This window comes from Sitophilus oryzae, unplaced genomic scaffold, assembly GCF_002938485.1.
Source record: "Sitophilus oryzae breed Bouriz unplaced genomic scaffold, Soryzae_2.0 scaffold_734_pilon_pilon, whole genome shotgun sequence".
Classification (NCBI taxonomy): domain Eukaryota; kingdom Metazoa; phylum Arthropoda; class Insecta; order Coleoptera; family Curculionidae; genus Sitophilus; species Sitophilus oryzae.
Window position 1 is genome coordinate 1030148 of NW_022147345.1, and position 26475 is coordinate 1056622.

General features: G+C 32.4%; 1 protein-coding gene across 1 annotated transcript in view; it reads left to right on the forward strand.

Annotated features, from left to right (window-relative positions):
* The window catches only part of LOC115888383 (heterogeneous nuclear ribonucleoprotein Q), a 122488-nt gene that overhangs the window by 88567 nt on the left and 7446 nt on the right, over positions 1 to 26475 (forward strand). Inside the window, 6 exon segments of the mRNA XM_030908104.1 lie at positions 7734 to 7869; positions 9298 to 9431; positions 10059 to 10280; positions 11768 to 11913; positions 14507 to 14601; positions 21353 to 21546. Coding sequence (XP_030763964.1) covers positions 7734 to 7869; positions 9298 to 9431; positions 10059 to 10280; positions 11768 to 11913; positions 14507 to 14601; positions 21353 to 21546 — 927 coding nt within the window.

Consider the following 26475-nt stretch of genomic DNA (forward strand, 5'->3'; position numbering starts at 1 on the left):
TTGGTTAGCTATCCAATTATTCTTGAAATTGGCTGCAAAAATTTGCTGATAACTTCCGCGTTCTGAGGCGGTGCCTCGTCTTGCTGGAAAAATATGTTTTTGAGTTCCATTAGGGGCAGATCATCCATAAGGTGTCCAAAGCCTACTAGTTAAAGGTGGCGAACTTTTAAAAATTCTGTATTTCGAACGGGATTATAACAAAATATCAAGTGTGCTATATTTTTGGAAAGGTAATTTTAAGTTCTTTTCAGTTAATTAAAAATATACAGGGTGTCCCAAATAAAAAATCAATTTTTCTGTTGATCTCTTTTATTATTAATTTAAAAAAATATATACTTAAACCATTAAATTCTACGTAAAAAGGTGGTTTGGAAATGTTTTCATAGAAATACAAATTTTTCCATAGCAAAAAGGTTATAGCGATTTGTTAAAAATGCACAGTTTTGAAAAACACCCCGTAACTCCGAAATGGGAACAGATATTGATGTGTGGTTTTCACCATCATGTTTTTGATGAAAATTGAGCTCCAGACACCGATATTAGTTTTCATCTATCTCCTATAGAGAAGGGCGTTTCCCTTTAAAAGCGTCCAATTTGACCTACTCTGTACAGGGTGTCCAATTTTCGTGTGTTTTACAGGGTTTCGCGCATTTGAGTAGAGATAAGATACAAAGATGCGGTTTTCACGTTTAAAAACATGTTAACAATTTCAAAATGGCCCTCTGTATTTCAGGAACTAAGAACGCTAGGAGAAATCTGTGTGTTTAGTTTCATAAAGAAGTAACGTAGTGATGTAAAAACCGCATCTTTGCATTTACTAAAAAACAAGAAACTCCATAAAACATATCAACATGGGACACACTGTAGTGTATGTAGATGCAGCCATATTGAAGAAAGTCTTAGTTGGCTGTTTTTCTTTAATTCTTTAGTTACGTCTGTTAGCAGTGGAAAGTGGTAGCAACCACCCTAACAAGCAGAGGCTTACAAGGGCTACGAAAAGTACCCGACATTTCCCCCGTATATCTAATTGGCGATTCTATTATAGATGTGTCTCGACAGCTGTGTGTCACAGCCAGCAATTTTAGTGTATGACTTTTGTTGCAGCGGCTCTGACAACGGAGCTCACAAACTGACTATCCTTGTAGCTTCTTCTACTACTTCTCTTCATCTCTCCTGCACACTGTTTTTTTTTAAATCTGTTCGACAAATGTGAAAAACTATGATTTTCGATTCATTTTTGAACTACTTTCTCTTTCGGATAGTACTTGAGCCCGAAGGGCGGAGCTTACTGAAGCATTTAAGCACGCCCACTTTCCAAATTGACAGTATTGTCTTCAAAAATTATTTAAAATTTAAGGTCTCCTCTTTGCATGACGGCAGCAGCCATGAGGCGGCAGATTTTGGAGTAGATGGTGGCCTTTAGCTGTTACTTTTGTTTCTCAAGCATACTGATCATTTTATTTGTAATTTTCGTTAATTTTTTTAGAATTTTTTTAATATAAATGCTATATTTTGAATATAAAAGCCTATACAACGATAGCTACAATAAAACGCTCAGTAGCTTGAGTTTTTTGTTTATTTTGGGGAATAAGAGTGTCGTTTTGGTGCCTTTGGTAGTTTGTTTGGTGGAAAACAAAAGTTTAGCAAATTCGAAATTATATTTTTGGGAAATTTTTAGATTTTGTTTTGTATATGTTATATTTATTACAGTCGAAAATTTTGAGTTGTTTCTGTATTTCTATGTATTTTTTTAATGATATATTTTGCAGAATATCAAAATTTTCGTTATCCAAATTGTTACAGCTGAAAATCCGGCTTGTTAGCTGAATTTTTAGCTTAATCTAGCAGTTTACTATGTAAGAATCAAATGTATAAGGTACAAGAAATATTTTTTACTTTAACTTCTTCGTCTTTTTAATATATCGAATGAAGTAGGGTTAGGATAGGGTTTTCCATGTCATACTCCAATTAAACTTGTTAATATTGCAGTATTTTGTATACGAGTTATGTTAATAATTCATAAAAATGGTTTGCGTTTTTCTACAAAGATACAAAAAAAAACAATTTGCTCAGTTAATGATATAAATTAATTTTATATGGCGTGTTATTGTTAAATATGATAATGTGTTTTTATTCAAGTATGTCGGTACTAATTAAAAACATGGTCGTAAGAAAGTATATTAAAAATCGTTAGAACTGTATTGTATAGGTGGCTGTGGTTTAAAATACGACATCTACTTTTTATTCTAAATTTTTTAGTTATAGTTTGTTTGGAGTTTGATATGATGCAGAGACTTTTTTAGGAATAATATTTTTTCCATTTGTGTCAAAAAATGTTTAAGCTTAAAATATCACAACACAATTCATTTAAACCAAAAACTTCTGATACAAAACTAAAGTGTCAAAACAAACGACAATGTCAGGAAATAAATAAATAAATATGGCAACTTGACATTTTGAATTTAAAAATGACGCCCTCGATTACGTAACTAAAAGTTTAATTATTGGTATCTCTTATACAGGGTGAGTTTCCTATGATGTTCTCTATGGATATCTCTAAAACTACTGGAGATAGAGAGTCGGTTAAATGGGGAAACAATTGCAGTTTTGTGGGGTCATAAATATGCGACTTTCAGAGCTTTGAAAAAGTTCATGCCTTACTAGATATTTCGAAAGAAACAAATTTCGGCTATTTTAAAAATTGTCCCTAATTTCATTATAATCTATTTATGACAAAAAGTTTTCAGATAAAAGTTGTAGATAATTACACCCCTAATAAATTTGTGTTCTCCGATTTTTTCTAAAGCCTGTCATTTTTGACATATGACACATGCATGACACAGACATATGTTTTTTATTTAACCATAGTTGGCCATGACTTCATAAAAAGTGCCATTTTTAAGCTTTTCACTGATATAAGCTATAATATGTTTTTTTTTCGAAAAATTACTGAGTTATAGCCAATTTTTATCTTTCTTGACAAATTTCACTTAGTTGGCGTGGTATTCTTATTATTCTGTTATAATTTATAACTTATAAAAAGACAGGATATTTTATTAAACGGTTCTTTACATTTTACATTACACAAACTAAAACTTAAAAAACTAATATCACTACATACACTTTAAGTTATTTTAGCAAATGTTCAAAAAAAACCGCCATTGTTTTGAGTACATAAAATGAATCTTTTTAAAATTAAATTACAAGCTTTTCCCACAGAACGGCCGGTCGACTTTAATAAACTTCTCCCGTACCGCCTCTTCGAGTGCCTCTCTTAATTCATAAGTTCTTTTGTAAACCTTGTTAAAAAAAATCTAAAATGGATAGGTCATGTGATCGAGGAGGCCCATGCAATTGGTCCACCTCTTCCTATCCCTGAGTTTGCATAATTTTGATATAAATAATTTTTAACATTTCTCTCATTATAAGGGGGAGTGAGTGTCATAATGTTGTGTAAGTCATGTTGGAACAACTCTATTGATGCGCGAGTATCTAAATTTAACTTTTCTAAAAAACGTAAGTAACGTTCACCGGTCAACATATCCTCGAAAATGTATAGCCACGAAAAGTTGAACCAATAATCCTACACGCTTCTCTTTATTTGTAAAATTCATATTTACAGTTTTTGTTTATTTTAGTTTACAAAGTTTGGATGTGACAGTTTCACATTACTGAGAGCAACGACGATTGAACTTGTTCTCATGGCTAACTAAGTGAAATTGTTTAAAAATGATAAGAATGGGCTATAATTCGTAAGTAATTTAACTAAGCTATAACTCGTAAGTATTTTTTCGAAAGAAACATATTATAGCTTATATCGCTGAAAAGCTTAAAAATGGCGCTTTTTATGAAGTCATAGCCAACTATGGTTTCCATTTAAAAAAAACATATGTTTGTGTCATATGTCAAAAATGACAGGCTTTAGAAAAAAACGGAGGACACAATCTCATTAATGATGTGATTATCTACAACTTTTATCTGAAAACTTTTTGTCTAAAATAGATTATAATGGAATTAGGGACAATTTTTGAAATAGCCGAAATTTGTTTTCAAAAAAAGCTTTTTCAAAAATCTGAAAAGCGCATGTTTATGACCCCACAAAACTGCAATTCTTTTCTTATTTTAACCGACTCCTTATCTCCATTAGAGTTTCCGAGATACCCATAGAGAACATCGTAGGAAACTCACCTGTAGATAGTAAGCATATTCTACTTTTTCAGTTACATTATTAGATTGTAAGAATAAAATAAATTTACAGGAATAATCTGGGAAATCTGGATGTATCGCGGCTATATCTGTGAAAAAACAGATAGTGTTTTCTTTATCGTTAAATTTATATTTTTTTACTTTCTATGACGTGATGGGGAGTAAACTTTGAAACACCAAGAAGTGTAATTTGTTGGTCGGATAAATTTGTGTCCGTGGACTAAACGGCATTTTACAAAACAATTTGCGTAGCGATATGCCCAAATTTTTCAGTAATGCACTCACCACCAAGATGTATTCATCACAGTAAAAATGTTTCTTGTACCGTACACATTTGTTTTTATATAGCAAACTCTAGGCCCACAAATTTAAAAACAGCATTTTTTGTTTCCAAAATTATTTAACGAAAAATGAACCCGAATCAAAATTTCACCCGTTCGGAACCTGAAATTTAGTTTTGACATGATGGGCCTCAGTGCAAAATTTCTTTTTTTCTCGGCGCAGTTCGACAATTACGAAATCAAACCCGGCAAGACGTTGAAAATTAACATTAGCGTGCCGAATCTGAGGCTTTTCGTTGGAAACATACCGAAATCTAAGGGCAAAGAGGAGATTCTGGAGGAGTTTGGTAAATTAACAGGTAACGTTCAAAAAATTGAGACGCTTTCTGATCAACGGTGGCCATACAAGTTTGAGGAAATTGTCTCGAGACGCCACGTTTTTCTTTAGATATTATAATAATTTTTCAGTTTCTGAGTTAAATTCTATCCTAATTGGGGAGAAATCTATTTTTTTGGTGTTTTTCTTCATCTATACAAACATGTAATAACATAGGATATCTATGTAATTTTAAAAATGATGACTATACGTTTCTCATTGTATTTTAGAGGAAAGCTTTTATAAAACCTTCAAAGAACTTATTAAAATGAAACAAATTGTGCATTTTCAATAGCTTCTACGAATTAATTCTTTAGTTTCGAAAAATAAGTTTCGTTTTTTAATTATAGTATCGTATTTACATCTTAAATAGCATATTCTTCTGTTTTCAGTGCCTTTCCTCTATAGAGAGCGTTGGCGACCTCTCGCAAGTACACGGGACCCAAGAACCGTAAACTAATAGGATTGCTCATCCTCATTAGAAGTACGTTCGACTCTTCCCGCGCTTCAGCTGATAGTTGTGACGTCATTGTAGTCCTTGTCATGATACTGTGTATTATTGGTTGCCTATGGTAAACTAATAAAAATAACAGCTGAGAAATTTTGAGTTAATTATTTTGTCGATTTTAAACGTGAAAAAGGTGTTTTTAAAGTTTTTAGAGCTATAGAGTTAATAAATACGTTCATTTTGTGTTGTGGATTGTGGCTAAGTGCTTAGTAAGTGCCTACGATATTTTTTATTAATTATTTTAAAGCAAAATATGGAAGTACTCTAAAAAGAATGCCTGCAAAAGGTGATCCTGGGAACTGCTATTCTTAAAAATGCATTATTCGAATATTTAATATGATTTATACAGTTAATTTTCTATACTGCATACATATAAGGTACTTAAATAAATAAACTAAATAACGAATGTTTTGCTTACGGCAACCAATAATACACACACTATCATGACAAGGACTACAATGACGCCACAAAGCGAAGAGTTTTCGTATGCAGACACTTCCTGCTGAATGAGCAGTCGTATTAGGTTAACTGTTCTTGCACGGGACATACAGTTTATCGCCTAATCCGAACGGCACTATTTGAGAGGCTCTACTAGGCAAATATATTCAAGGTGGTTAGTCATTGCGTTTTTTCAGGTGGCGGCCGGCTGGTCACTCTATTTAGACAAATTAATATTTTTATTTAAATAAATAAAGCGACAGTCTGACTGGGGATCGAACCTAGTACCTTTCGCACAGCAGTCGACACACTATTGCTGCTGGAGCCACGGCCGACTACAAAAATAATCATATTAGAATATCTTAAATATCATTTCAGATATTTTTGGTCGATCTGTAGAAGAAAAAAAATGTGTTTTTCGAAAGTAGCTGACTCTATAATTTTTTTATTTTTTTTTTCAGATATATCGTCAGAAACGAGATTTGATACGTTAATATATGTCATAAATCAGGATTGATTGACGCATTCAGTTGTTTTCGGTCACTTCTTGTTACACCGCAAAAGACTATTGATTTTTAAAAGGCACCCTCGGTATTTTTTTTACTTTATCCGATAGAAAATTACACTTTGAAAGAATGACATATCATATGTCAGCTTTTGACATTCTCGTTTAACAAAAAATCGTTTTTTTTTAATTTCAGCGACTGTATTAAAAACATTAATTTTTAATCGAGGAGTCTTGGAAAAATAGATTTGATCGTGTGTTTGAAAGTGTCTTGTTCTGGCCGGTTAAAAGATGCCCAAATTGTATTTTTAATCATAACTTAATTTTTTCAAATGGAATGACGGTGGCTCATTAGCATATTTGAAAAAAGCATTTTTTTACGAATAATTTGGTATATTCATTTCTGACCGAGTTTCTGACTTATTCAGTATCTTCATATTCATCTCGGTGGAATGTCGACATATACACCATAATACACTTGGTATTTCAAATCAAATTGTCGTTGCATTTATGTCCATGGCACTCTAAATTGAAATTTAAAATTCAATTTTTTTAAGTAATGCACTTTTGACATTTTTATGTCAAAAGTTGAAATATTATATGTCATTCTATACAAAATGTCATTTTCTTTCGAATGAAGTGAAAAAATACCGAAGGTGTCATTTAAAAATCAAAAGCTGTAGTAATTTCCGGTGAAACAGGAAGTGACCGAAAACAATAGTTGAATACGTCAATCAATCACAATTTATATCATAATATACTAACATAGCAAATTTCGTTTTTTATGTGGAAAAATAAAAAAGTTACAGAGGCAAGCCACTTTTGAGAAACACCCAGTATAACTTAAAAAGTACTATACGATAGAAATAATCGGCGTCAAAGAAGGTTTGGAAATGAAGAATGTTGTCATTTTATATATAATTCCCCATATAGTTTTACATTACGTCATCGGTCGTTATTTCCAAGCCAACTGGACACCGGTTCCTTCAATTTTACGGTAGGAACTAGTTAAAGTTTTAATAAGTTTTTTAACAAGTTGAATACAAATGTGCCTCTTAAATAATATCTCGTTTTTTCCATTAATCTCGTTGAAATATAAATACTAAATAAAGATGTGGCGTCAAGAGAACACCCCCACCGTTTGCCAAATTACTAAATTATATTTAAAAAAATATAAGTGGCAAAAAAAGCCGGGCTCTTGCTAAATATCAATATTATCGAGAAAAAAAAATGAACCTGACACGATCACTCACATCATACACCAGAACACATCGTACACTCGAATATCACTCACATACGCATACACATACAAGCCGCCCTAGCCCATATATCCATGTCCCGCCATTTTCCCCCGTTTTCTGAGCCCCCCAGCCCCCTTGCCCGAGGCATAATATGGCTACCCTTCCACTGTTCTTGCAGCTGAACGATTACGAAATACGGAAGGGCAAAAAGCTCGGCGTGACCATTTCATATAACAACCACCGGTTGTTTGTGGGCTATATTCCGAAAAACCGAGATCGCGACGATCTCCTGGAAGAGTTCTCGAAACATGCACGTAAGTTGAGACTTGATGATGTCTATTAGTCGCGCGACCCGCCCTGAAGACGCCCACGTCAACCGCCGAGAGTTTTGGTTCGACAGAGCGCAAGTCACGCCTCCTCTAAGGCGTGGCTTACTGTCCGTTGGCCGCGACGGAGTCTCCGCCTACGTCAAGGCGTATTTAAGCGGTATCTGCGTCCATAAGTGGGCGTGGCGTATTCTCTGAGATATTTAAAGAACAAAAGTTGAAAGGTCATAATTGTAAATCATTTGGACAATCGAATATAGTCCTGATAATTGTGTGACACTATTAGTTTAGGGAACAACATGATATTATAGAAAATAATTACTCACATTAATCATTATTAACGTTGCAGAACACGGCGCAATGTGACCAACATAGCGATAATAAAATTCGGTTTAAACTAATTTTTGCAGCTTTAATCTAAATAAAATATCTGTTACAATCCTTTGCGCTATAAGAGCTGCTCGGTATCTTAAATTATACAACAAATTTAAACATTTGTGCCAACATTTCGTTTAATCAGGTTTGTAGGCTTTAGTGTCAATTTTCATATGATTGGTGACGTGCATCGGAAAATGTTTTGCGATTACCGTAGTTATTAATCTCAATAGAGTTCCAAAGATACTTACATCTATCTATATTTTCTTGTTCTCTGCGCCTGTTTTTTTATCAATGTAGCATAATTCGTTCACGATTTAATACAATTATTTGTTTAATTTGTACAATTATTTGTTTCATTTTTGTGCAAGCAAATATTACAGGCAACTAAAATAAGAGTTATACGGAAAGTTCCTTCAGTCGTATTATCTCCAATGAAAAAAAGTACAAAAAACAAAATTCCTTAGAATCATCTACGTCTAATTTAATGATCTATGTATAGTTTGATTTTAAATATAAAATATTTAAAAAGTTTTGTACATTATATCTAGTGAAGCATCACAGCATAGGCTTTAATATTTATGAACACTTTATTTAGAGTCCATAAAACGAGACCCCGCCTTATTTGAGGCGTGGCTCAATTTTTGTTTGACGGGACGAAGACTCCGCCTTTGCATGGGCGTGGTTTGCCTTTGAGAACGTAAAAACTCGGTTAACAGGTAGGCGTGGTGTTTTCCGGCGCGGGAAACAATACTTTTTCAATACAAATTTCTGTTTTTATTATTTATCTTTCGGAATGCGATAGTCTGGAAGCCTTTGAGCAAATGGGTAGGGCAGGGCTGCCACGCTACGTTTTACGAAAAGCTTCGTTTTTCTTTCTAATTTTTATAAATTAAACATTAAAATATTTTAGACGAGTTTTTCGTAAAGTGGCGTTTTTCCAAATTCCAAATTTCGTCGCACCGCGGCGCTTCTTGTACCGGCACCGTTTAGCGTTGCCGCCCCTTTATCTAACACGGCGTTCTTGTGTTTTCTGTGCAGCCGGCCTCATCGAGGTGATCATCTACAGCTCGCCGGACGACAAGAAGAAGAACAGGGGGTTCTGTTTTCTGGAGTACGAGTCGCACAAAGCAGCTTCGTTGGCCAAGAGACGATTGGGAACGGGCAGGATAAAAGTAAGTATTTCGTAGCACCACGTTAAATTTATCACTATAATTTTTACTACACATGGTCTTTAATGCCATTCTAGTATTTAAGGGGGTGATTCGTGGACTTATTTTAAGAAAAAAACTTCATATGAATGTTTGTCCTAAACATTTTAACTTTTGAGATACAGGGTCAATTTTCTAAAAACTAACTTTTTTTCATAACAACTCTGATATTATTATCGTTATTTTGATGAAACTTGATACACGTTTTCTATGCATCAAGATGTCTTTTTTGATACAAAAATATTTATTTGTTTGAACCAGTGCCGTCCATACGCTTTAGATAATGTTTTCAACTCGAATTTATATTTTGAATATTGAAATATCACCTTCTGGCATTGTTCTACAGGGTTACAATCTTATTTACATTTTTCTGGGTAATAATCAAAGCATGCTTTGGATATATTTTTTTTGAAAATTTATTTTTAATGTTGTTTATTTAGATTAACAGTGAACTATGTCAAATTCAAATTGGGTGTATACCTAATTTTGAGAGATCTTCGCTTTGAGTGCATTATTGCATTGAATTTTTGCAGCAAACTGACATTATCTCTTAATGATATCTTAATATTAAATTATTTCTCTATCTTCTAGGTATGGGGTTGTGATATTATAGTAGATTGGGCGGACCCTCAAGAAGAACCCGACGAACAGACAATGTCCAAAGTCAAAGTGTTGTACGTACGTAATCTCACTCAAGACATAACAGAAGAAAAATTAAAGGAAACATTCGAGGGTTACGGAAAAGTTGAACGTGTCAAGAAAATCAAAGATTACGCTTTCATTCATTTCGAAGACAGAGACAATGCCGTCAAGGTAAACTTAAACATTGACAAATAACTACAGATAAATAGCTTATTATCATATAAATTCTTTATAAAGTCATCAACAATAGGTTGTTTATTAATTTTATATACGGGAAATCCATTTTAACAATCTGTGTAATATATTTACATGATATAAGACTCTACAACATAATTGCGCATACAGTTTAAAAAAAATTGTGTGTGCAAATGTGAAACTTCTTATTAACAGCTAATTAATTAAAGGAGATGAAGGATATATATTTTTTTATGAATGCTTTTTATAAACTTCAAAAAAATTAGAGTTAAAATAAAACCGTACACTATTCTAGCTTTATAATTTTATGTTTTTTAATTTTTATTAAAAAACGATAATTCTATTACTCGGCCAGATAGCCTGGCAGCTGTGGCCATTAATCCAAAATACTACTATAGTAAACGCCACGAATGTTTGGGAGTGATTCATCGCTTGATGAAGTTAGAATCGACACGCGCGCTATCATTTTTACATTAAAAAAGTAATTTTTTACCGTAGACGTAGGTTTTTAAAGTCCGGTCTAATCATCTGCCTGCGCTCCTCCTACTTATTCTAAAATGTTAGCGTGATTGACAAAGACGATACTATATCGCGTTTCTTTGATTGATTCGTTTTTGTGCGTCAGTCCATTGGTGTGCTTGCAGTGCGACCCATGGGGTATTCCATTTTATATTTATAACCAAATATATGTTTTGACAAGACTTTGACAGTTAAAACAACAAATTACAACAGATCATATATTGATTATTATATGACTTGAAACACCACGGCACTGGAATTAAGTTTTATGTGACCTTCAACAGATTAGTTCACATGGTAGTGACCGATGAATCACTCCCAAACATTCGTGGCGTTTACATTACATCTATATCTCTGACTACTACTAACTGCTACTAACCAATTTTTTTTGTGGTCTGTGGTCTATTTTTGTTTAAATGTTTTGTTCATTATTCATGTTAGGGATTTATTTTTAAATTAATGTCGTAATCGTTAGACAAACTCATAGAATATGTATTTCTTTTGCATAATCAAAATTGTCACTCTAAATTTTATATAACCAAATTGTCACAGTAAATCGCTTTCTTTTTTAGACAGATGCCACTTGTCTTGTCATTATTCAATTCATTATTCGAATTCCCAAAATGTTGTTAACAAAAATTTTATCTTAAAATAAAATTTGAATCAATCACAATTGTTTATCTCCATCATTTGCCGGATTAATAATACAGAAATTACAGTTCAATTACAAACAATTAATTATTTATAGTGATTTACAGTAATTTTATTAAATTATACGAATATTCTCGTTGATTATTGGTTTGAAATAAATATGACAGTATCCTCCAATGAAAATACTAGTTTAAAGTATTAGTATTTATTCAAGCTGGTGAGTGATAGATTAATAGCTATAATTATATGACGCTTAAACAATGAATTTACTTGACAGGGATATTGTTTTGTAGGCAATGGAAGAACTAGACGGCAGAGAAATGGGAGGATCGAACATAGAAGTATCGCTAGCTAAACCGCCATCAGATAAGAAGAAAAAAGAAGAAATTTTAAGGGCTAGGGAAAGGCGTATGATGCAAATGATGCAAGTTAGGGGAGGGTAAGATTTAAATTCCATTAAAAATATATTCCTGCGAACTTCTGGGACTTAACCATTATAAAAAATACCGAGTGGTGCATCGGCGCAAACAGGAAATACCATGCAAATTTTGAACTGTTCAAATATTGGTTGTAGATTATTGATTTTCTTGATTTTGCAGCGAAGTGTAAATAGTTTTTTTAAAGGTCTGGGTATGCTGAAAACACATGCCCAATTTGAACAACTTTGAGCAATCCGTTTTTCATTAATCTAAGAAAAACTGCATCTATTTTTAAGCTAAAACTGGACCAGGTATGTCAACATGCTTTAAGTTGGTAACTTATATTTTGTAATTAATAATTTATATGAATATTATTATAATGTAATTTAAACAAGTTTTAAATTACAAAAATGCAAAACGGGTTCATTAAGCGCAGGTACTATAACATAGTAGCGTAGATACCACAACAAATTGCATTCAATCATAGGTTGACAGCTTTGTTTAGTTTTAATTTAAAAATAAATGTTTTTCTTAAAAACTGCTTGTTCAAAATGTTTTAAATTTGACATTTGTATTCAGCATACAGAGACCTTTAATAAACATATTTACCACTTCAATGTAAAATCAACAGGCGAGCCAATATTTGGACAGTTCAAAATTTGTATGAGATTTCCTGTTTCCAATGCTGATGCACCACACATTATGCGTATGTTTTATTTAAAAGCTACTCGGTTTAGAGTTTGTATGAGATATGAGAGGCAAATTTTTCTCTCTTTATTTATATACGAATTGTATAAACTATAAAATATACCTGACATTTGAAGGGAGATGTGTTCCCTGTAATTCCATGAGTTTTTTTATGGTTAGATGCATTTTTATCTGATTAAAAATTATTATTAAAGAATTATGAAGTAAGAAACATTTTTTATAGAACAAAAAGGATAGGTAGGTTAGTGAATATTCTAACGAATTGAATAATATCAATGTATAACACCGATAAATGTAGTTTATATTCTATTTTATCTATATAGTAGGATAACTACGGTAATCGCAAAATAAATTCCGATGCACGTGATCAACTTTGAGTGACAAGCGATGGCGACGGCGCTGTCAGTTTGTGATGGATTTATGAGATGAATCTTAATTTAAAATTGACGAATAATATATTTATTATATAATTTTTTAAAGATTTTTACGTTTTATTTTTAACTTAATAACTAATATTATAGTAATTAATTGATTTATTTGTTTTATAGCTAATTTTACTTATTACATATTGGCAAAAAGTAGTCCGTTATTATTCTAAGCGTTGTTATGGGTTATTTATTTATTTATTTATTGATGTACATCTTACAATGCCATAATAAGTGGTAATAACAAGTAAGAGGGTGATATTAATGCACAAATTAATGATCACAGAATTTAATAAAAACTATAGTAGAAATAACTTTGAAAGTGGTATAATGTGCTTATCAATCAAACTTACTTCTCTTATTACGGTCAAGGGTAATAAAGGACCTTTATAGTTACGTTCTCGATCAAAATAGTTTATCATCGAAGCTACAATTGCTTCGGCATATTTTCAACACACAATTGCAAGAAATGCAATACAATAACTTGAAAATTTAGTTCTTATAGAACTGTTTGTGCTTAAAAGTACAATTTTTAAAAAAAGACTATAAAAATAGACAAAAAAACGAGAATTACTCACAAATATTCAACAACACGATATTATACAAAATAATGACTGACATTAGGATAATTGTCAAATAATAAAAGACAACGCAGCTGAACACGGCGCAATGTAACCAACATAGCGACAATTAAATTCGGTTTAAACTAATTATTGCAGCTTTCATCTAAATAAAATATCTGTTACAATCATTTGCTCTATAAAGTAAAATGAAGAGCTGCTCGGTATCTTAAATTATACAACAAATTTAAACATTTTGCCAAAATTTTATTTAGTCAGGTTTATAGACTTTAGTGTCAATGTCGATATGATTGATGACGTGCATCGGAAAATGTTTTGCGATTACCGTATATTTTTATATCCATATTTCCTCAAAATATTGAGGTTAATTTCCATATATTCTTATAAAACAAGTACTAGCTGCTTTCAATACTGAACAGAACCATTACCTTCGAGAGAGAAGGCTAAACATCTTTGACGCGAAAGTTAGATACGCTTTCTACGTAATTTTGTGTTGGGGTGGAGATAATATAATGTTTATTATTTAAATTTCATAATTGTGCATTTCAGTAAAATCAGATTTATATATCCTACCTGTATCTATAAGACACACCTATTGCCTTAATGCGATGACGTCACGTGTAAATAAGTTGTAGTTGATTAAACCAGATAAGTTTATTTATTATATGACTTTGATTAATACATCCCGAGCATAATATATTGTATCATATTTAAATATTGTTTCCCTGCGTCTTTCTCGAAGAAGAAACGTATTTATGGATTTTCAATCCCAGTTTTACCGGGGTATATTGACTATAATCTAAACTAAAATTTACATTATCCTTTTCGTGTGGCACAGTCCTCGAAGTTCTCTAAAATGACGTTGAAAAATATTTATTAATACGACTTTCTCTTTACAGAATGATGCCTGGGGCTATGCCTCTGCGTGGGCCTCCCGGCGCCGGGCCCAGGGCCGGACCAGGTATGCGAGGGCCTATGGGACGAGGGGATTATGGTAAGTACTGTAATCCTGACCCCGACCGACCCGCGTCTCCCTTTGGCACGACACCATTCGTGGTCCTGAGTCCGCTTGCTGTTGTTTTCATCCGAGTGACATCGAAGCCAACACGAAAAAATCGATATAACATCGAATGTATTTACATTTCTCGAATTCCTTTCGATCGCTAAAACACTTTAGATGGGTTATATCGGTTTGTGTTCGTTTTGGCATCATTTTTGCGATACTAACGCTTCTTTGAGTACGCCGTTAACGATTCTATTAAGAATTTCTCAGCTAGAGAAGGCCGCGAAAGAATAAAATGTCTCTAGAGGAAGTGAAATTGTATTTTAGTGTTGTTATAACAGACACACCAAGTCGACTAGGACATCATGTCACTAACCAACATTTTTTCCAGGATTTTATCGAGTATCGAGGGGAGATAAAAAACTTTATTGATTAATATTAGGATTATTATTGACTCACCCTTCTTTTTTAATATCGATTTGGGTCTCGTCAGGTCATTGGGTACGTCGAATTCAAACCACATGTATGCACAAGCAAGCAGAACAAATATCATGTTGAAATAACATATGTAAGAGGAATATTGTCTCTAAAACAAAAATTTATGGGGACATATTTTTCATTTCGTTTTTATTTGAGCCCATAATATTTACAAGCAACAATATTTATTTATAGATGTCACTGAGAAATTTGTTTTTGGTAGAAACCAAAAATAAAAATCTTATGGTTCTGTTTACCAAAAAGTGTGAGTTTTAGAGAAGATATTTCTACAATAAACATTAGAACTAAATAATAATAAACATTAGAACTAAATAATTCAGAAATAAATTGAATTCTTAAACAACTATTCAAAATTCCTCATTTATTATCTGCTTCTAAAAATACCATATACTACTATTTTTTTTATATTTACGTAAAAAAAACTATCTATATTGTCACTTATGAGCAATAATATGGCACTTGTTATAAACAGGTCATGTCATATGTTTTTTTATTAGATATATGTGCCTGAACTAACATATATTTTATTGTTTTTGCAAATTTGTTTATCAAAGCATTTCTGCCTATGAAAAGAAATATTCCATTAATGTTAATAATAAGAATACCTTTTTTAGCGATATTAGTCTAAGTACGGTAATCGCAAAACATTTTCCGATGCACGTCATCAATCATATCGACATTGACACTAAAGTCTATAAACCTGACTAAATAAAATTTTGACAAAATGTTTAAATTTGTTGTATAATTTAAGATACCGAGCAGCTCTTCATTTTACTTTATAGAGCAAATGATTGTAACAGATGTTTTATTTAGATTAAAGCTGCAAAATTTAGTTTAAACCGTATTTTATTATTGTTATGTTAGTCACATCGCTCCGTGTTCAGCAATGCTGTCGTTTATTAATGAATAGGTAATTATCACAATGTCAGTCATTATTTTGTATAATGTTGTTGTATCTTGGTAAGTAATTCTCGTTTTTTGCCTATTTTCGTAGTCTTTTTTTAAAAATTGTACTTTTAAGCACAAACAATTCTTTTAAGAACTAAATTTTCGAGTTTTTGTAGTGCATTTCTTGAAATTGTGTGTTTGTTGTTGAAAATATGCCGAAGCATTTAAACAGTCGAAGCAAAGATTGCTTTATTACCCTTGATTGCAGTCAGAAAAGTAAGTTTGATTGGTAAGCATTCTATTTCGACGTTAGTTTTTAGTAAATTCCCTGATTATTAGTTTGTGCATTAATTGCCACTTGTGGTGTTGTAAATTGTACATCAATAAATAATAAATAACACTTAATAACGCTTAGAATAATCTTCATAATGGACTAGTTTTTGCCAATATGAAATAAGTGAAGTAAGCTTTAAAACAAATAAATCAATTAATTACTAAAATATTAATTATTAAATTAAAAATACAGCGTAAAAGTCTTTAAAAAATGATATAATAAATATATTGTTTCCCAGTGTTACATTAATATTCATCACATAAATCCATCACAATCTGGCAGCGCTGTCACCATCGCTTTTCACTCAAAGTTGATCATGTGCATCGGCAATTGTTTTGTGATTACCGTACCCAACAAAATTTATATAAGCGACAAAAATGTTTTTTTTTGAGGTTATTAAGAATGATGCTCGATGATATTTATCTACATGTATTATCATACATTTTTTACTTGTGGTTTGAGTTTGGCGATTCCAAGAAGGGAACACACATTGATTTTTTGGCGGTTTCAATAAAAAAATGCACAGCCGATATCAGGGACATCAAAAAGGTTCAGGGTAACTTTTATGGCAGTTTTACTGCCCCTATTTTATGGGGTTATACATACGTGCTTTTTATTACAATATTCGGTCTATTTCACATAAAAAAGTCGATAAAAAATTTCAATCCTAAAAAGGAACCTATTGACCTGGACATTATCCGATTATAGTAATTTTTGATTAGGGTCGAAGTCAGTTTATTTAAACCCCGCAATTGGAACTGATTCTTTCAAAATACATAAAATAACCAGCAGGGGCACCGCAAGAGGCAGAAGGGCATTACGTAATCAGCATACTGCACGCGGTCTTCGACTGTTTTTTAACATTGCATGCATCTCTTTGTCTTATATAGTCCCGATGTTCCTCTTCATTTTAGTACCCGAAACCCTATTCATTCTGAAAAGATAGAAATTAACCTAAATATAGATATAATAGAAATATTTTCGGTACGTATTTTGTTCATTTCATATTATTTGATTTCAAATATTTCTGCGGTTTTTGCTATCAACATTCCTCCATGTAGAAAGTCAGGGATCCAAAATTTTTAACAAATATTTGAATATATTCGTATAATAAAATTATTTTACTATACCGCGGGTAAATCATTGTTGGGAACATAGGAAATCCCAGGCAAATTTCAAACTGTCCAAATATTGCCATAAACGACGCCGTAACTAGGTTTTTAAAGGTTTTCTTATGTTGAATATACATGTCAACATTGAACGATTTTGCACAAGCCAATTTTAAGTAATTTACGAAAAACTGCATCTATTTTTTAATTAAAACTGGACAGGTAACAATGTAAAAAACAAGTCAAATGCCAACACATCTTAAGTTGTCAACCTATGATTTTTAAATGCCAAATTGTATTTTCTAAACGTTGGGCGTAGATAAAGGAAATAAGTTTACATTTGAAGGCTCGGCTTGCCGCCAAAACTTATAATTGTTTTGGAGCGCATACGTTGTAGGGCGCTGCCATAGCGGTTGCTAAGAACAACCGCAAACAAGAACAGAAATGATAAATAATTTTATCTTGTCAAAGTGAGAATCTTCAAAAATTATAAAATCTTTCAAAATTTAAACCGCCCTCATTGAAAAAATACCGAAAAGTGTTTAAAGCGTCCATTTTGAAAGTAATTATTGCTATCTTGCGAGTTTAATTTAAATTTTATTTACCCAAACCCGTGATAATTGCGAAAAATTGGCATTAAAACTTAAAAAGCTGTGTGACCTGTGAACTGCAAAAACCATCCTGGATCGTGGCATAACGTTGGTTTCCAATGTTTCATAGGTATTTCATACATGTTCTCATATAAAATAAAGTTTCTTATTACAACACACTGTATTTTATTAAAAAAAAATAAAAGAAAATAATAATAAATTTGAATAAATAATATTTGGCGACATAATTCCGGAAAAGGCCGAACCCCTCTGAAATTATCAAAAGCTTTGGAGAGCGACCGTTGTAATAATAGCGCCAAATAGTATTTATATTGTCCTTATGGGTACTTTATACCAATCTAAACTTGTTTCTTTTATCTATGACGGTTAGGATTTTGCCTGCTTGTAACGAGTTTTATATAACAAAAATGCATTTCGGGCACACTAACTGTAGGTACTATAACATAGTAGCGCAGACAGCACAAGAAATTGGCAAAATCATAGGTTGGGGACTTAAGGTATGATGACTTTTGTCTTGTGTCGCCTGTTACCTGTTCAATTTTAATTTAAAAATTGATGCAGCTTTTCTTAAGTTAGTTAAAAACGGCTTATCTAAAATTGTTCAAATTTGGCATGTGTATTCAACATACGCATACCTTATTAACGACTTCACTGAAAAATCAACATGGAAACCAATATTTGGACAGTTTAAAATTTGAAAGAAATTTCCTCTATGTCCCCGATATATTCAGATGTCAAAAAATAGTCGTGTGTCTGAAATTGGTAACATTCGAAATAAAAAAAACAATCTGAATTTTGACAATTTGATTTAAGTTGCATTTATATCAAATAGAATGCCCTATATCCGATTCTGTGAGTCGTATTTTTATACATATTAGGTTAGTTTCTTGTTTCTCTTGTACATTCCCCACCCACTTTAGATTTAGCGAACTACATTCATCGATTTGTCGGTATTTAGAGGACATCCGAGCAGGTAAGTACATGCCTGTCTCCCTAACCATCTTTAGTACGTCTGTAATTCCCCGAAAATACCCCCTTCATCCTTATCTTTTAATATTCTATTCGTACTGAGCTGTGGTGCAGGGATGGACACGACATGTAAACCCACTTAGGAGTAACATTTGATCGCAGGTTATCTCGTGATCAACTTTTATTGAGGACATGAAGAGTTAATCACGTGATGATCTTGATTTTTCATTAATATTAAAAACGTAGAATGAGTAGTGTAAGACATATTTGGAGATATTGGTTATTTCGATAATCTTGATTATGGGTAGTTTTTTAAGTAAATTTTGATTTTGACGAGGAATTTATCGAAATACGAATGTTTTAACTTTTCCCGGCATGTTTATTAGTGCATTTTCTAGAATATAGAACCTCTAAAAGTATTTGTAAGATACTCGTTGGTTCTGTGATATACTTTTTGTGATTGAAAACCAGGTGCAACTAATGATTTTAATTTTAGTTATAGTTTTATAGGGAATTATATACAGTATGTTCTGAATTACGTTGACTAATTTTATCAGCATATCTCAAAGTTAGAATCTTTTAAATATGTTTGCTTTTTTTGATCACAGAAAATACAAATTTTACCGTTAACAAATTCAAAACGAAATTGTGATATGGAATTTATTGATCAGTCATGAAAAAATTAGTCGAATATAATAATGCTTGTTCTACCTTTACTGACACAGTATCAGTAAGCAATTATAATTCAGTATGTGGACAATGAAACAAAATCTAGAATTTTATAATGTCATCCAATAAAGAAGAATACAATATGACCTAAAAAAAACGGCGTCAGCATTGGTTTGGTTTGGATCACGACAGATAATGGATCGTTATAGCTACAGAATATACTGATAAATTTTAATCAAGGCAATTCTGGATAGTCTGTATCGTTTCCAAATTCTCGATTTTTTTGTAAAAAATACAAATATTTTACGATGTAGTTTTTGATTATTAGCTCTAAGAAATTTTCAAAGCTACTTTCTGGTATTACATTTATTGTGTTTCTCATAATATATAGCCAAATAACTTTACATAAAATTCGACATAAAAATGAACAACCCACCAAAATTTTGATACAGTTTATTTCTGTTTGGCAAATAGATGAAGGAATCAAAATTTTGAATTTGACATGAGGTCTTTACCATCTTGGATTTTATTATTTTTAATGCTATTTTTGCTTGTATTCGTACTTTTTATGAAAGAGGTTATGAAAAAGTTTGTAAAAAAATCTGTTGTTTTTAACTTCTATACAGGGTCGCCGATTGTTGAACGGTCGATTATTAGGTAAAATATACAAGGTACCACAAAAAGTTAAATACAAAAATTATAGGGTTTTTAAATGTCTATTAGCAAGTAATAACTTTAATTATACAGGGCCCGTCATAAAGTTGTGGCACATCAAAATTTGTTTTTAAAATGCAACCACCTGTATATTATTGCATTATATTAATTTTAAGCGGTAATCGCAATACACATACTGTACCTAAATTCAACCATTTTCGAATTATGAAGTTTTGATTCTAAAATGTTAATCAGAAAAGACAATTTTGTGATTTCCAGGCTTGATATAATGTCATTTTATACATCTATAAATGCAAACTTGAAAACTAATATCAACTATTATTAAGTGTTACAGTTTCCGGTAGAATGGCATCGTTAAATGAAGCCGATCACATCGAAATTAATTAAATCGAATTAATTGTTTAAATGATATTTTCAAAAGTCAATAACTCGAAAACGGTTGGTTTGAGGTACATTGTGTGTATCTCGGTTTTTGCTTAGAACTGAAGGAACAACTGAAATATGGAATAATATACAGGAGGTTCTATTAAAAAAATAAACTTTGATGTGCCACGACTTTATGGCCGACACTGTATACTTAAATTTATAACTCGCTAATAGACATTTAAAAACTTTTATATTTAACTATTTGCGCTATCTCATATATTTTACCTAATAATCGACCGTTCCCATACCTATCATCGACCCTGTATATTTGTTTAGTTTGACACAAAAAAATCTTCTTAAGTTTTATTATAAGACAGACATATTCTACAACAAATTCATACTCAAGGCGTATTTTTTCATGTACTAGTCAAATTAAGCGCCCTACGTGACAATTTCAGTTTTACAATTTTTTTGGCTAAGTTTAAAGTTTTTGGGTAAATAAATAAGAACTGAAGCATGAGCGACTGATGGAAGAGGTAGAATATCCCCTTGGGAGGACGACACAGAGTACTACGTCAGCGTATGTAATATCAGACAGTAGCATTTTGTCTCTCTTTTTGTAGATTACGATTACGAGTATTACGGTTATGGCGACTATCGAGGCGGCTACAGCGACCCGTATTACGACGACTATTACCGGTACGAGGACTATTATTACGACTACCAGCAGCCGGCGTCGGCCGCGACCGCTTCTGCGCCGAACCCTATGGCGCAGCAGGGCCGAGGTCGCGGCACACAGGGTCGCCCCTTACAGCCGGTGGGTGGCGCTCAACATTCTACTTTTATAGTGTCTCTCTCGCGCATTTTACTTACAGTACGACGGCTTAATAGTATAAGAATAAAAGAAATACTATACGGGTTGCTGGTTACATATAAATCATACGTGCGAGGTATAAGAACTTTTTTTAGAATAATATCTGTTGGGGGACACAATGAGAAAATACTAATTTGAATTGAAAATTATAGAAAAACATCCTATTTTTTATATAGATTGATATAACTACATTTTTAGAATGGAAATGTCATGTCTCTACCGAGTAAAAACCCTAGATCATAATTATATACTTACGTGGATGAGGTAAATCACTATGGAAACTGTCACAAACATATCAACGACTTACATTTATCTTCTTTCTTTGTTGCACAAGCGATGCTTCTACTCTCTCTGTCCTTGTCGAGGACCTATCATCCACGCGCCAAATTTTATTAATTTTAAAAATTTAATTTATAAAGTGCACATATTTGAACAATAAATTGAATGTTTATTGTCACAAAAAATTAAATTACATAAAAATAGATTTAACCACTCCGAAGGAATATCAATATTCTTAGGAAATCTAACCAGAAAGTATGCGTGTCGTTTAATATAAATAAAAGAACAGCTGAAAAGTTTACTTGCCTATGAAAAGATAATTCGGGAACCTTTATATATTTGAACACAACCAAACACTTTCTAGTCATTTTTACGAGTATATAAAAAGTCCAACGAAAAAAAAATAGAAATGTAATTGCACAAATTTAAAATTAACTTCTCATTGGACACACTTGCGTCCTTGGCTATATAAAAACGATCGATGAAAGGGTAATTGATACAATTTTTAAAACAAAGAACGCAAAAAACGAGCGTCGTTACACAATGGAAATAAGATTATGGCAATATGCTTCTATACTGAAGAAGCAGAGAACGACCCCCCAAGTCGATGGACAGATGATATTAAGAGAGCTGGAAACTGGATTCAAGTGGCACAAAATAGAAAGAAATGGCTAGAGTTAAGGGAGGCTTTTGTTCAGCAGTGGCCGGAATAAGCTAAATGGTGATGATGATGATGATGACAATATGATAGCAATGAAAAGTTGGTTTCCATAACAAAATATAATTTGTACTTTCTAAACCTTCTAAAAGTGTGATTTTTTTGGAAATGCGTGCAACTTTCATTGCGCATTCGTAAAGTAGGGTCCTCAGAAAAAATAAACCTATTGAACGTTTCATTAGTGCTTTTAAGGTTTGAAAATGGCATGTCGTGATGTTGGAGACATCGTTTTTAATGCTAATCGTATGGCGTTTATGCATCCACGTAAGTATAAATGATCTAGGGTAAAAACCCTAGATCCTATATACTTACGTGGATAAGTAAATAACTAGAAAAACTGCCGTAGACATATGAACGACTTACTATTGTCTGATTTCGTTTGCATAACATTTGTGGTTATGTCGGAAATATGTTCAATTCTTATTGCGCATGCGCAAAGTAAGGTCCTCGGACAGGACAAATCTATTGAATGCTTCATAAGTGAAATAAAGGAGGCATAAAAATGGCCTATCGTGATGATGGATATACCTTTTCTAATGCTAACCTTATGGAGGATATTCAATCCTTGTAAGTATATCCTAAGATCTAGGGCAAATACGTAATGTTTGACGTTAGACTTAAAATTCCTTTTTTTGAATATGAATTTGAAATCATCTTTGACCTTTCATTAAATCTAATATTATTAATATGTCCGTTTTCTATTCTTGAACATTAGTAAATCATTTTGAGGGGAAATATTTCTTATACTTTAGCGTATTATTTTATGTGCCCAGCTCTCCACGTCCTTTACCGAAGCTTTTTCTTGGCTAGGTCAGAGTATGACGAGTGCGTTTCAACACTTAGCTCGTCTAACTCTTTTTGTCATACTGGTTTTCCATTTTTTTTTGTTTAAATTAAGAAAAAAGACAATACAAAAGCGATTTGCAAAAGTGTTTTTGCTTGGTGTGGCCTTTTTGCCTGATTTTTTTTTTAAATGTCCTTGTTATGACTAATACGAAATGTTCTGTTCCTTCCAAAGAATAACTGTAACTATTGGCGTGTTTTGGCGTTTAACAGGTTGCGAATTTTAAATATGGCTAAGCCCGTGTGAAGGTGTGGACGCTGTATGTTTCATTCAGCATAATATAAATATTTTTACTTGTCCTGATAATATATAACTTCTTACGTTTTGATAACTATGATATTATTATCAGCAGTTCAGCAGCATATCCATTATATATAATTTTCTATTGTAAAATGTTAAAAGTTTTATTTTTTTGTACCTTTTAACAATTATCTATAATAGTAACTCTAAATTATTGTCAACGAATTAACTCGGAAATACTAAAGTAAACGCTAAAACACGCTGATAACTAACACTTCAAACAGTAGAAGCTTTTAAATAACTGCGCTACACAAGAATGTACAACCTGTAACGTTTTTATTTAGAAATCATAACATTTTTAACAGTTTTTTCCTTTGTATTCCATTTTATTTCCTTCCCGAGGTTCACCTACTAATGATAGATACTTTTGCAAATCGCCAGATTGGTTCATACGGTTTTTGACTGTGGCGGTGTATCGACTGTCAAAACTAACACAAAAAGCTGCAAACTGCGAATCTTAACACAAACTCCATTTCCTATTCATTCATCGCACAAACACATACACACTCTCTGATCGAAGATAGTGAATGAGACGTATAGTGATTTCTATTGATAAAACAGGCACTTTAACAAGTTTTGGTAGCATTCAAATACATTTTTTTTGCTTAAGGGTGATATTTAAAGCTATTCTGCCTAGATGTATTTATAACTCATCTGTTTTAGCAGTAGAAATTATTATTAGTAAAGATAAAGCATATGGCTTTCTAACAACATAAAATAACCATGTCTTATTCACTATATTGTTTGACGCTTTTATCTGAACTTATCGTTCAACGGATAACCCCACAGATCCTTAACATTGCTACTAATAACTAAGCGCGCATAGTCGAGCATAAGCCACACTCAAAACCCCATCATATCTGAGTCAGGTTCAAGACAAGAAAAACAATTTGACAGCCGGGAAAAGTACGCACAAACACATGAATCAATGCATTTTCAAAACTACTGCGCGAAATGTTAAAAGGTTAAAATCAGCGCGAAAGGAAACTTGTGGGCGTGTCGAGCGAGTTAAGAAGGTGTGTCAAGAGATATGGGGCGTGGACGAGGGGCGGGACTAGCGCCGGCTCAGATATGATGAAGATTTTGAGGGGGGCGTGACAGATGTGGGCGGAACAATCGGAGTTGTCCTCCCACTGGTCGCAGGGTTATCCAAAATCAGATGGGAAGAGCCACGCTGATCCATACACTAACCCACCACCGAGTCTTACCGTTTTTTTCTGTGATTTGTTTTAATTTTTTGGAAGTTTATTTACGTGACTTTGGATATGTGATGTCTGGTAGTGCGATCTTTAAATCCCATTTATTATTTAATGTGTCTTTTATAATATATGAAATATGATTAAACATATATTATTGATTTCTTGATATTTTTTATGTTTATTCAGATGTTGCTTTTATATGCGGTGAATGACGTTAAAGTTGCAACAAATAGTAACATGTTTTATTATTGGGTTATCGAATATGTGATAAAATATAATATAGTCTATAATTAAAAATCATTTTCATATAGTAACATGTATACAACTGTTGCCATGTCGTGGAATTTATTCTATGGCTATCCTATCTGTTGCAAACTTTCTGGCAATCACTGTACATACGCCGTGTTACATTATTTACGTAGTACATTTAGTTACTTAATAAATATCTATCTTGATTATCTATATTCATTAAATTTAGAGATCGCACTTCTTGTGACAGTATCCAATTAATTTTAGACAGCTTGAAGCTAAAGTGTCTAGTCAAAAACTGCAGCTTTAATTTTTTGTTTGTTTATGACCAGTTAGTGCAAAATTTTATTGATTTTATTATTGTAATTTCTAAATTTATTAAAAGAAAAATTATTGTTTTGTTAAAAAAAGATAAATTTATATTTTTTACGCTGTATCAGTTCTTTACAGTTTGTTTCACTTATTTTTGTTGTTATAATTAATTTTTGTTTCCCTAACCCCAGCTTTTCGCTTTTTTGTTACAGTTTATTTAGTTTTTGTGCTTTTAGTTCGCTTTGCTTTTGCTTTTTGCTTGGCTTTTAATTTATTTTTATGCACCTACGTTCGTATTATCAAGGTTTACGGAATATGTATAAGTTAACTCACTCCCTAAGTAATGTTGCAGTTTTAAATGGGAAGTCGCTATCACCATGGATGCAATAAAAAATGAGGTAGTTTATTGCCGGGTTAAGCTGTTTTATTCAGTTGAGCGCTTTCTCGACAGTTTTCTAAAATGAATCATAATATAAAGACGAGAATAGTATTTACATTGTTTACATTTTGAAGTAATTTTATCGGGTACAATGTATTTTATTCTCATAAATATTTAATTTTTACCGATGATCTAAAATGGACAAAAACACATATTTTACATGCCCAGTATATATACTTCGATTCTGGAAAGATGAGAATAGCGTTAGACTATTTTCATTTGGCGAAGGCAAGCGGTGGCGATATTTAAATGTGTTTTTTTTACTGTCTAAATTAATTTAAAATCTGTAATTTTCTTAGGACCAGTGACGACCTAATCTAATGGACCAAACAAAGATGACTGAACTTTTATATATATCTTGGATTTTATTCTCAGTGCTGACGAATGACGCGTATAACCCCTACATCAAAATGGAGTGAAATATTAGTATGGGAATATCGGTTCCACATTAGTCGCGTTACAGTAGCGACCGTTCCAGAGAAATACCGCGACAAAATACCGCGATTTTGTAACCGAGACTCCGGCTTCCAAA